The sequence below is a fragment of the Hesperophylax consimilis genome, chromosome 20 (genome assembly GCF_061612785.1).
Source record: "Hesperophylax consimilis isolate HC1 chromosome 20, BYU_Hcon_1.0, whole genome shotgun sequence".
NCBI lineage: Eukaryota > Metazoa > Arthropoda > Insecta > Trichoptera > Limnephilidae > Hesperophylax > Hesperophylax consimilis.
This window is the reverse complement of record NC_142855.1, coordinates 22,548,924-22,560,942: the sequence shown is the minus strand read 5'-3', so window position 1 is coordinate 22,560,942 and position 12,019 is coordinate 22,548,924. Positions and strand designations below refer to the sequence as shown.

General features: G+C 38.2%; 2 protein-coding genes across 2 annotated transcripts; one reads left to right on the top strand and one right to left on the bottom strand.

The window, feature by feature from the left end:
- Positions 1-4,476: 4,476 nt before the first annotated feature.
- Positions 4,477-5,713, top strand: LOC149414356 (histone H2A-like). The gene has a single exon (XM_089644245.1). It carries the CDS (start codon positions 5,063-5,065, stop codon positions 5,414-5,416), a length of 354 nt encoding a protein of 117 aa, XP_089500371.1. The 5' UTR covers positions 4,477-5,062; the 3' UTR covers positions 5,417-5,713.
- Positions 5,714-10,078: 4,365 nt separating this feature from the next.
- Positions 10,079-11,747, bottom strand: LOC149414355 (transcription initiation factor TFIID subunit 10-like). Its single transcript, XM_089643707.1, has 2 exons — positions 11,448-11,747; positions 10,079-11,158 (listed from the first exon to the last, which is right to left on the bottom strand). Exons 1-2 carry the CDS (start codon positions 11,637-11,639, stop codon positions 10,943-10,945), a joined length of 408 nt encoding a protein of 135 aa, XP_089499833.1. The 5' UTR covers positions 11,640-11,747; the 3' UTR covers positions 10,079-10,942.
- Between the last annotated feature and the right edge of the window lie 272 nt (positions 11,748-12,019).

The following is a 12,019-nucleotide window of genomic DNA, read 5'->3' as shown; positions in this document are numbered from 1 at the left end:
TCATATAAAAAATTGTGGTTTAATTGTAGACCGCCACACTACTCTCGGCGCACACTCCTTGCTTTGTTCGCATTCAAACATACTCTTCTGGTATATAATTTTAACTCGTGATATAGAAACGTAGGTACGGCACTCTCTCAATAATTCGGCATTGTCTTTACCGGTCGATAGCACAAATTCAAGCATTACGCTTCGCCGGTATTCGTGTTTCAAAATCAGTAGTCCTTGGCGTGCCTAGACTTGAGCACCAAGTACACGGACGTGTTGAGTTATCTTATTCTGACGCACTCGTACTATACTGCCGTCTAGCTTGCCACCAGGGTTCATTATTCATTATTGTTGTTTTACGACATTTCTGTTAGTCCTCCGTGTATTCCAGCAACTGTTGCGCGTATTTCTGTTGGTTTCGTCCTGCCACGTTTTTTGTTTGAATAAGTTTACAAAATGGAGTCCTTTTTAAAAAAAAAATTTATTGTACAACAGAACATTCATTCCTGTTACAGTACAATTTTACATCACATCGGCATTTAGCTAAGTGACTCTTCAATAATTGTTTTAGGTCATTTAGAAAACAGTCACTTACATTCAAATTCTTTGCTGGTTCGTTCAACAGCACCACTCCCCTCGTCATGCTATGCTTTGCCAGGACGTCGGTTTTGCCTTTTGGTACTCTGAATAAGTCATGGTATTGACTTCGGCTGTAGTGTTCTGGTACATATAAATCATAGCATCCCAATAGGAATGGGCTAGACTTGCTTTCCGCCTAGTTTCCAGACTCACAGAATTAGTTTCCTCAAGTAAGTCGATATGGTGCATGAACCTAGGTTAGGTTCCATGCGTCCGCATATAGACATACCTGAGGAATTTCTTCGGGATTTGCTCTATCATTTCAATGTACTTCTGGTGGTACGGTGCCCAAACATCGCTCGCATACTCCAGCTTGCTTCTCAGTATGCCATCGAACAATGCTAACATAGCATCTTGGTTATTGAACTGCTGGCATGTCCTAATGACGAACCGAAGAGGATATGTAAATATGACATCTTAACATGGTAAATGTTGCTTGTGTTGTGATGGAGGACTTAGCCAGCCGAGGAATCGAACACGCGACGCTCGGGTGAGACCCAAGCGCTATGCCCACTCAACCACTGACCGGTCATATGTTCTCCTTAACTTCATCCTCTCTACATGCCCAAACCTTCAAAGTGTCCGTTTCTTAATCTTATCCTTTATGCTTGCATTCTTTCTGGGTCGCCTCATTTTTACAGCCTTACGTCTACTTTACGTACCTTTAGTCTACTTCCATCCTTTCTCTGCCATTTTTGCAAAATTGAATCATATTATGTTTAATCTGAGTTAATAATGAATGAATGCAAATCTTGGAAGCGGAAATTAACCCACTTCCCGACATCCGATCGAGCTGAAACTCGCCAGATAGACCCGCTGTCGATGACAATGCGTTCTATCAACTTTTGGCGACAACCGCGTACACACAATCTGACGTAGACGCATTTCTCTAAAATCGGATGAAATTACAGCATACAAAATATATCTCAGTCCTACCCGATTGGCATTTGGCGAGGTTGGTAGAGTTTTCGACTCCAGTTTCCGAGTAGCAAGGTTCAATCCTCTGTCAAACCAAATATTTTAAAAGACATTTAAAAATAAAGTAAAAAACAACATTTTTACCACACAGAAATATGTTTGAAATCAATTAAACATCTACCATTTGCAAATTATGCAATATATAATATATTTATTTACCGACAGCAATAATCTATCGATATTGCAAATAAAAAATGTGTGTACTGTTAATGTGTATTATTTTATTTTATTTAAGACAATTAATATCCGTAATAAAAATCTAAGAATAATTATTATTATTTTTTTTTCTCAAATACGATCTTCCAATTCTATCGTGTTCGTTATTATGCCGAATTGTCCTTCCTCCTTTGGCCAACATTTCGGACAGCATAACAGTGTCCATCATCAGGGCAGATTGTGATGAAGAGTCTGTTTATGTACGCATTTTTAAAATTCACATTTGTTTTCTTAATTGAATGAAGCGGTATCATGTAAGTAGAAATTAACCCACTTCCCGACAGCCGATCACGATGAAACTCTGGAGACAGACTCGTTGATGACAATGCTTTCTATCGACTTTTCGTTGCTCTCATGCACACACGCATTTCTCTACAATCTCACAATAAAGATGGTTATATTTCACTGAATTTATGTTATTGAATTAACCACTCAGAACATTAGAACGTCAAAAGACGTAAATATGATAATAGCGGTCAAGACATTAGAACGTCTTTTCACGTAAACGCGCGAGATTTTACAAAAATCGATTTATTTCCATCACTAGTATACGGATTGCCATGATTTAAAAAACAGAGTATCGATAATGAATAACGCTACGCGTCTGTATTCAAGAATATCTATGGAACGTAGAGGTGCATTATCTAAGCCGATTGGATCTGTCATCTTGTTCGTTCATAATTTATTGCGTTTCTAAATAATTTATTAAAAATATTTTAGTTTGGACGGTTAATATTTTGAGGTGACTAATAGTTTTTAATTATATTTCTTCAATATATAAAGTGTTATTTCTTTATGATACTCAGAAAAAAGTACATTTTTCACGGCTTTGATATAATGGTAAGCGATTTTTACATATTTTTGATGTTTTCATAAAATGTATATTTAGAAACGCAAATATTTACGTATAACAACACAATGCGATAGTGGATTTCATAATCTTTCCAAAACATTTTTTAGAATGAGGCTACGTTTCCCAAAACGTGAGTTATGAAGCTTTTAGCAAAACTCGTAAATAACACAAAAATTATCACGTTTTGACAGTTCTCAAAGGAACACATTGTAAATAAAAGTCTTTGTCTGAGAGGTTAACATAAATATATTCACACGACACTAAATCAGAAGATACATAGGCGAATTACACACGCGAGCAGCTAGCCCGAACCAGTAAGTAGTAGTAGCGCCCTTCGTGGCAGCAGGACGCGTCCTAACGCTTCCTCCAACCGCTTTGTGTTTTTTTAGTATTTTCAAGGGAAATGAGGCAACATCCCTTTGAAATTATTTTTAAAATCAATCCATCAACATTTGAACTTAAATAAAAATAAACTTAATAATTATTAGAACTTTATAATATGTGATTTGAGTGCAGTGTTTTAAAGTGAATATTCTGAAATTTGCTCAAAAATATCGGACTTTCGAAACGAACGGCGACCGGTAAATGCACTCCAGATGTTATCAATAAAATTCTCGGAAACTGGGCAAGCTTGGACACTGGCAAGTTTTTTTACTAAGCCCAGGGCAATTTATTACCCAACCGTCGCTTTTTATTGCGGACAGAATGCACCACTTCAACAATTACCAGGAACAGGATGACATGGAGATAAATTATGGACTTGCCAAACGTCACAGCGGTGCTGCCAGGGTCTCTTATCTATGTGAGGTGTCAGCGCTTTATTAGCAGCAGATACATACCTGGACGCTGTTGTTGGACGCGGTGGACTCTCTTACTGCAGCAGCTGGTCCAGTTCCTTCACCACTTAGGATTCTTGCTGCAGACTCTCCATCTTCTATCTTCGTAGAACGTCACAGCGGTGCTGCCAAGGTCTGGTATCTGTGAGAGGATAGTGTGTCAGCGCTTTATTAGCAGCAGACACATACCTGGACGGATGACGAACCTCGTGCTGGCACTGTTGGTGGACGCGGTGGACTCTTTCGCTGCAGCAGCTGGACCAGTTTCTTCACCACCTGGGATTCTTGCTGCAGAGTCTCCATCTTCTATCTTCGTGTCACCTGTTCCTTTACTTCATTTTACTTAACTTAACTTCACTCTATTTTTGTAATATTTATATTTTCTGTAATACCTGCATCAACTGTAAAGCGCCCCTGAGGTGATATCTCACAAAAGCGGCGCTATACAAATTATCCAATAATAAGTACCCAGCGGACAGTAGGGGACTCAGTAGGTAAGTAGTGCGCTGTTATACCTTCGCTGGGATACCATAGGAGAAAATATATTCTGTGGCTACTGAATGCGCGCGCGTGGTGACTGCCCATAATATTATAAAAATTTACAGCAGTTAATATACAAAATAAGTCTATGTATCGTCCGATTAGGATTTCACTTAAGTGATAGAGCAGGTTCACTTATTTTAGTCAGTCCCTGGGGAGGAAGATTCAATAATCAATTTAAAAAAAATTATATTTATCTCTGATTGCCTGTACATTATGTACTGTATTTATCTCTGATTGCCTGTACATTATGTACTGTATTTATCTCTGATTGCCTGTACATTATGTACTGTATTTATCTCTGATTGCCTGTACATTATGTACTGTATTTATCTCTGATTGCCTGTACATTATGTACTGTATTTATCTCTGATTGCCTGTACATTATGTACTGTATTTATCTCTGATTGCCTGTACATTATGTACTGTATTTATCTCTGATTGCCTGTACATTATGTACTGTATTTATCTCTGATTGCCTGTACATTATGTACTGTATTTATCTCTGATTGCCTGTACATTATGTACTGTATTTATCTCTGATTGCCTGTACATTATGTACTGTATTTATCTCTGATTGCCTGTACATTATGTACTGTATTTTTTCCACAGTATTCTGTAGAACTAATCGCCTGTGTAAAAACAGAATTAAGTGTACGAATGTATTTTTGTTGGATGATTTGTTGATATAAAGTTGTATTGCGTGAAGTATATGTATGGCTTTGTGATTTAATTAATGTTTTTATAGATTGTTAATAAATTGTTTTGAAAATATAGATTTTTTCTTTCCCTAGACATTTTACATCCCTTTTACCTGCACAAATTGAAAGTGTGCCCCCATAAGCATCGCCTGTAGAAGGGGGGAGCCGATAGCGGCCGTTGTTAGCGAGCTCACCGAGAATGTAAATACACCGTCCCGTGAAAGAAAAAAGGCCAAAGTACTCACAGACTCGCCTAACCGAGTCTGCTATTCCGCTATCGAAGCAGTTCGCAAGCACCCAGCACTCCTATCATGTCAGGTCGCGGCAAAGGAGGCAAAGTGAAGGGAAAGGCAAAATCCCGCTCTAACCGCGCCGGACTGCGATTCCCCGTCGGACGTATCCAGCGCCTGCTGAGGAAGGGCAACTACGCCGAGAGGGTGGGCGCCAGTGCCCCCGTCTACCTGGCCGCCGAGGTTCTCGAGCTGGCCGGCAACGCCGCCAGGGACAACAAGAAGACCAGGATCATCCCCCGCCATCTGCAGTTGGCTATCCGAAACGACGAGGAGCTCAACAAGCTGCTCTCCAGCGTGACCATTGCTCAGGAAGGTGTTCTGCCCAACATCCAGGCTGTTCTCTTGCCCAAGAAGACAGAAAAGAAGGCGTAATTTTGACAGCGACAAACTATACTAACATTGTTGCATTTCGCAGCTGCCTCTGATCTGGAAACCCAAAAAATCTGACAAAACACTTGACTCAGAAACGGGCAGAACGTTCGATAGATTCTCCTATCTTAAACGGATTGCAGTCAGGTTAACGTCAGGTGGAATTGCTGTTCTTGCTTGTTCTACCGATATTTCAGTCGAAGATGCTCCGAGGAACTAGCGTCATTAATCCCACGGTGCATAGCCGGGACACACAACAAAATTTTGTACACATGCTTAGCCGGGACATGCCAAACATGCACCCAAATTATGTACACTTAGTTAGGACACGCGCCAAACACGGACCCAACATTCCCAGCATCCGCCACACGAGAAAGGGTTGCTTCTACGAAATATACACATTTATAAAATAATAATTCACTGGTTAAATTATTAACTGAAAAAAATTTATACAAAGAACGGTAGAAATAATATTCCATACATAAGAGCAATTCTGTGGTACAAAATTACATTTTAACACGTAAATAACCCTTTATACACGGTGTCCGGAAACTCGTAGTACAAGCGGGAAACTGGAGAATCTACACCACATGGGGAACCCAAAAAAACATAAAGTTTTTTGATTTGAGCATTTTCAAAAAAAAAAAAAAAACCAAAAAAAAATATTTTTCGGCTATTTTAGGGTTAAAGTTTTTTCTGGTGTTTAGGGTTGAATAACAGATGTTTTAACCCTGCAGAGCAGAAATATTTTATGATTACACCGGGTTAAATGAAGGGTGATTTCAAAATAATGCTTCAAATCCGAGTTTCTTCATTTGTTTTACTTTCAAATAGTTTTAATTAGTTGGGTACTTTGATCTTCAGTAATAATTTATAAGAATTTGATTAAAAAAAAAAAAAAAAAAAAAAAAATCAACTTCAAACTCGATTTACTCGATAACGAAAGCTCAAATAAAAAAAATATATACTACAAAATCGACTCCAAATGTGATGTAGATTCACCAGTTTCCCGCTTGTACTACGAGTTTCCGGACACCCTGTACATAAACAGGCTAGAAAATTATTATTTTTTAATGATAAACTGATGTTTATAAGACAAGGTTTAATGCATTGCATAAAGAATAACAACAAGTCAAAAATATTTCACCAACAAATGAAGATATAATATGTCTCGACGCCATCTAGTGAGAAATTTAGCACTAACAAAGCCTTTCCTACAAATATAAAGTTGGTTGTTTACAGGTGGAAAAAAATATGATAAGCAGTAATTGTTGATTGAGGTACTAATACATATTGAATCATTTGGCGGGTTGGAAATAAGCCGACATAGCTTAGTGGTTTCAGAGCATCTGACCGGACATGAACATGCAGAAGGCATGGGTTCAATTCCCGTTGGCGTCATTTATTTTTACTCGGGAGATATTTTCAATTTGTATTGATATTTCAGGCAACTAATTATTGCTTATAATTATTTGTTAGGCTAGAACACAATCATAATACTCATTTTAACTTTAATGAAGGACTTATTGTACCTAAGCATACAAATAAATATGGACAAAGAACTTTAAGGCGATGCCATACGTAGTAATTCAAAATCATGTGTTTTTGGTTTGAAAATTTGGTCGCCTAGAAATGTTTCAGATGCTTTAATTAAATACTACGAGTAGAATACATCTTGGCCTTTGAAATAATCGAGTATTTTTTATATAAGTCTTTTTATAAGCCCAGAAAAAAATAATGTAAAGGCCTATGAAAACTGCTTTAAAGTTCAAAATGTCCTAATTACGAACCCATTTTCGGTTATGATTTTATTGTATAATGTGGCAAATTAATTTTTTTATAAAGTGATTGAAAATTTTTTGAATATTTATGCCTGAACTTCCACACAATAAAATAAAAGGCACTTTTTGGCCATGTTTTTTTCTTGCATAAATCAAAACAGGCGGATGGTGTTAAGCGGGAATTTAAACCTTATCGCCATCTACGTAAAGGTTGTTATTGATAGCGGCTCTATTTAAAATATTACACGACGTAGTGCATCGCCTTAAACTATATTATTCCCAGTTGTTTTAATATGTTACCTGCTGAAATTAAAAACTGTGCCCAAAACAAACAATTGGTGAACTTTCTGAAGAGTTGGCGCACTGAAACAATTCATTTGTTAATACAAGCTAATGCTTACAATGATATATTATTCTAACGACTTTTAAAAATGTTATTTATGTTTTTCATAATTTTCTTTCGCTATATAAATATAAATCTCCGTGGACACTATTACCAAAACGCCTTCTGCATCTAATCCTAGAAAACACTTCCTTGCAAATAGAGTAGTGGATGCTTGGAACAAACTCCCACAACATGTCATCCATGCAACAAATATAAATCAAGTCAAAGCTCTATTGGATTCACATTTGGAGAGAAGAAAGGACTTAGTTCAAACTTAAAACAACTCAATTACTGGCAAACTTGTTGTGAAATCAGATATGAGCGCATCGGCAGAATGCTGCCTGCTCTGCACATAATAATCACAATAATATTTATTTTTCGGAATAACTTTATTGAGTAAAACCTCAAATTGTAATATTTAAATATTGAAGACAATATTAGTGATTTCTAAACGAAAATCTGAAACAGAAAAATCAGAAAAGGAAACGGTCACATCTGGGACTCGAACCCAGGACCGTTGTCTTTCCGGGACAATGCTCTACCGACTGAGCTAATGGGACCCTAATCCCCTCGGTCACTTTTAACTGTATCATACTTCGAATAAGAACCACCAACATAGTCTTCATTTTTTCACCGCACATTTTTATTGGCAACTATCTTTATGTATGATCGCAAGATTCAACCCGAACTAAATGCAATCCAGACAGCGTCTTTTTAGATAAACCTATCTTATTTTTTTATTTTTAATGTGCGACATCTGTTGACTTTTCTGCAAGTCTAGAATAAATATTTATTTTTCGGAATAACTTTATTGAGTAAAACCTCAAATTGTAATATTTAAATATTGAAGACAATATTAGTGATTTCTAAACGAAAATCTCTAATATTGTCTTCAATATTTTAATAATAATAATGTTTGTTCAAAATCTTAAATCTCCGAAAGTTCTTCTTCGATTGCTTTGAAATTTTGACACAACGTTGGATTCAAATACGCGTGTTTTTATATACCTAAGAGCGAGCGCGAGCAGAAGTTGTCCTGCCACAGACCACCTTCTATGTAGGGAAGTTAAAATTTGAGGTTGTATGTATTTTTGGATGAGAAATATTTTTTTTCTTTTAGATCTCGAAAACAGCGCCACCCATCAGGTTCTAAACTATCCTATATTTCAAGCTGGAACCAACGATACACATGTACAAAATTTCATTGACATCGGTGTTTCGGAGATTAGCGTGTATGAACAAAGTGACACGTGATTTTTATATACTAAGACATGATACACATGCGTCTCTGTATGAGGGAAGCGTTGCATGTGTTAGGGTAAACGGTGGTTTTACGGGGTGGTTTGATATCACAAAAGGTGTTAAACAAGGCTGCGTAATGTCACTGTGGTTATTCAATCTATACATGGATAATTGTATGCAAGAATTGAAAGAGGTGGGATTGGGCGCCAATTTGAATAATTTGAATGTATGTTGCCTGTTGTATGCTGATGATGCGGTGCTGATTGCTAATAGTATAGAAGATCTACAGTCTCTCGTGTCTAGGATGAACGAAGTATGCATGAAGAATGAGTTAATGATGAATGTAAGTAAGTATAAAGTCACGGTGTTTGAAAGAGAGAGTACGAAAACAGTGTGCAATATAGTTGTTGCTGAGGAATACTTGGAGCAGGTGGATGAGTTTGTGTATTTAGGAAGTATGTTCTAGAGAGATGGGAAGGCTGACAGAGATATTGAAAGACGGGTAAATGCAGGTAATTCCGTTAATGGAGGACTGAACGCCGTTGGCGCTAACAAAAAATTATCCAAAGAAGCGAAGTTAGCAGTCCATAACAGAGTGCTGGTATCTACCTTGATGTATGGAAGTGAGGCATGGAACTGGCAAAGAAAGGATGAAAGTAGATTAAATGCTGTTGAAATGAGATCCCTGAGGCGTATGTGTGGTAAAACCATGTTTGATCGTGTGAGGAATGTGGAGATCTGCAAAGAGTGCAAGGCTGATGTAAGCGTAATGAGTAAGATTAAGAAAGAGAAGCTTAGATGGTTTGGGCATGTAGAGCGAATGAGCGAAGATAGGAGTGTAAGGAGGATATATGATGCAAATGCGAATGGTAGCAGAAGTCGGGGACGCCCGAGGAAGACATGGCACGATCAAGTGAATCAGATACTCGAGTCGGGCCATGTCAAGAGTCAGAACAATAGAAGAGTATGTATGAGACGATGTATGAATGTGAATGAGGCAAGAAGTGTGTGGTGTGACCAAGTTGTTTGGCGGTCCGTCCTCTCTGCCTACCCCTGCGGAGAAACGGCGTGATGGTTAGTTAGTTAGTTAGTTTATACATGTCACCTGTGACTTGTAAAAGCAAGCTTTTTTAAAAAAAAAACAGTGCCATCTGTTGTACGTAAAAGCGACACATGCGATTGTTTCTCTATCTGCACAAACAGAACGAGCTGCAGTAACGCGTGGCAGGGTACGGCTAGTGAATAAATAAATAAACATTAAAGTGTTAAGAAAATTTGAAATTTAATAAAATTGTTACAATATAATATTGTTATAAATAATATCTGACGTTGAGATTTAACAATGAGACAAGCCTTTACAAATGAAATAATTATTAGTATAATGGACATAACGAAATAGAAGAACACAGCGGAGATTTTCTGGCGGGAGCGGAGAAATTATCTGGAGGTTCTCTTTACTGTCTCCTTCCCGTTCTGTACCCTCTCCAACCCAAAATCATTGCCGGAGATCCCACTGGTTGATACTACGAGAATCGCTCTTGTAACAAGTGGTTATGGTCGTGTTAAGTGACCAGGTTTAAATAGCCAAATACATCCCTCCCATCTCCTTACCCTCACAATATACCCTGAATTGGGAATACCACAGGCAGTTGGGACTCTTGTGTGGCATCAGAAGGGTGTAATAATGTCAAAAGGACTTACCTAACAAATTTTAACCGACAAAACTGAGCTTATTTGGAGTAAAAACTTTGGATACCATTTTAGCTTTAGGACATTTCTCATAGTCCTCCATGTATTCTAGCAACTGTTGCGTGCGCTTCTGTTCATTTCGTTCTGCCACGTTTTTTGTTTAAATAAGTTAATAAAATACAGTCTATTCGCAAGCGTAAACATGACACCTAAACTATAAACAAGAAAATACAAGTTTTACAAAAGATCGATCGTTTGTTTATTTTTACGAAATGCTTGTTTTGTACTACTGTACTCGAGAGAACAAAAAAAAATCACCGAAATGACTTAGACCAAAATGCTATCTAATATTTATTTTATATTCCAATAAGTTCAGGAGTCGGTTTGTCAGGAATAATTGCTTTTGTTTTAGCATTCCAAACTTTAATGTGTCTAAACGAAGTAGTGCGGCTTGCGCGCCGTGATGCCATACTCCTGCAGCGCGGGGACCAGGTCCTCCATGGTCATGACGTACTTCTTGTCCTTGAGTTTGGGGTTCTTGGCGCTGGCGTGCCCGGCTACGTTGCTGGACCTCGTCTTGCAGTGCTGGAGGGCGTCATTAGCCACGTCCGACAGGAACTTTTGGGCCGCCACGGCGATCAGGCGGACCTGGAATGTTGCAGAGTTTGATTTAATGTCACCAAATTATACAAATATTCTTCCACTTGAAGATGGGAAAGACTTATGTTGGGACCCTTACAAAGAGATTGATATAAAATTAACGGACAGCAATGACTTTCCCGCCAATCAAGTAGGACCGGCGTAAAAAGTAGAACTACCTTTCCCGCCGGGAGTGTGTTAATACGCAATCAGTATTTACAAAGTAATATTGTGTTATTTCCTAGCTTTGTCAAGCGGACTTGAAGTCATATTCCACAAAAAAAGGTAGTATTTTTACCAGTCTAGGGTCCTGCGCTTCAAATCCAGACATATTGAGGTAATGCGACACAACAGAGTCCGGGACAGTGGGGCTGTAGTCCTCCAGTTGCAGCAGAAAGTCGCTGAGCGCATGGCCGGCTCTCGACTCGTCGTCCGAGGGGCAGGGAGCCATGGGAGAACCGGCGCCGCTGTTAATGTTATTACTGTTCATCGCGACTGTTTTGTGTTTTGCTGGTATGATTGTTCGCGGTTCTCAGTTATGTTTTGACTGACAGGAGTGACGGGCAATTCAATGACAGCAGTTTTAGTTTAGTAGTTTTCTGTGTTCTTATTTATTTATGGTTCTTATGTTCATGGATATTTGGTGTCGCGTCTTCCGCAGAGTAGATTTATCATATGACTGTAGCTATTGCTCTGTATGAACTTTTTCGTTGAAGGAAAAAATCTCACAAACATTTTTTTTTATCAACCAATGAAATAATATGCATTGATTCAAAACACTCAACTGTCCAGTCAGAAAATCGCTTACAATGCTTTTAAATTTGGAAGGCGTACATGGGTACCGCCGCCCCGGGAATCATTTATTGGAAA

Excerpts from the sequence above, each read along its gene's own strand:
- LOC149414356 (XM_089644245.1), top strand. The coding sequence starts at position 5,063 with ATGTCAGGTCGCGGCAAAGGAGGCAAAGTGAAGGGAAAGGCAAAATCC.
- LOC149414355 (XM_089643707.1), bottom strand. The coding sequence starts at position 11,639 with ATGAACAGTAATAACATTAACAGCGGCGCCGGTTCTCCCATGGCTCCC. Across the intron at positions 11,159-11,447 it reads AAGCGCAGGACCCTAGACTG|GTCCGCCTGATCGCCGTGGC; the intron begins GTAAAAATACTA and ends GCAACATTCCAG.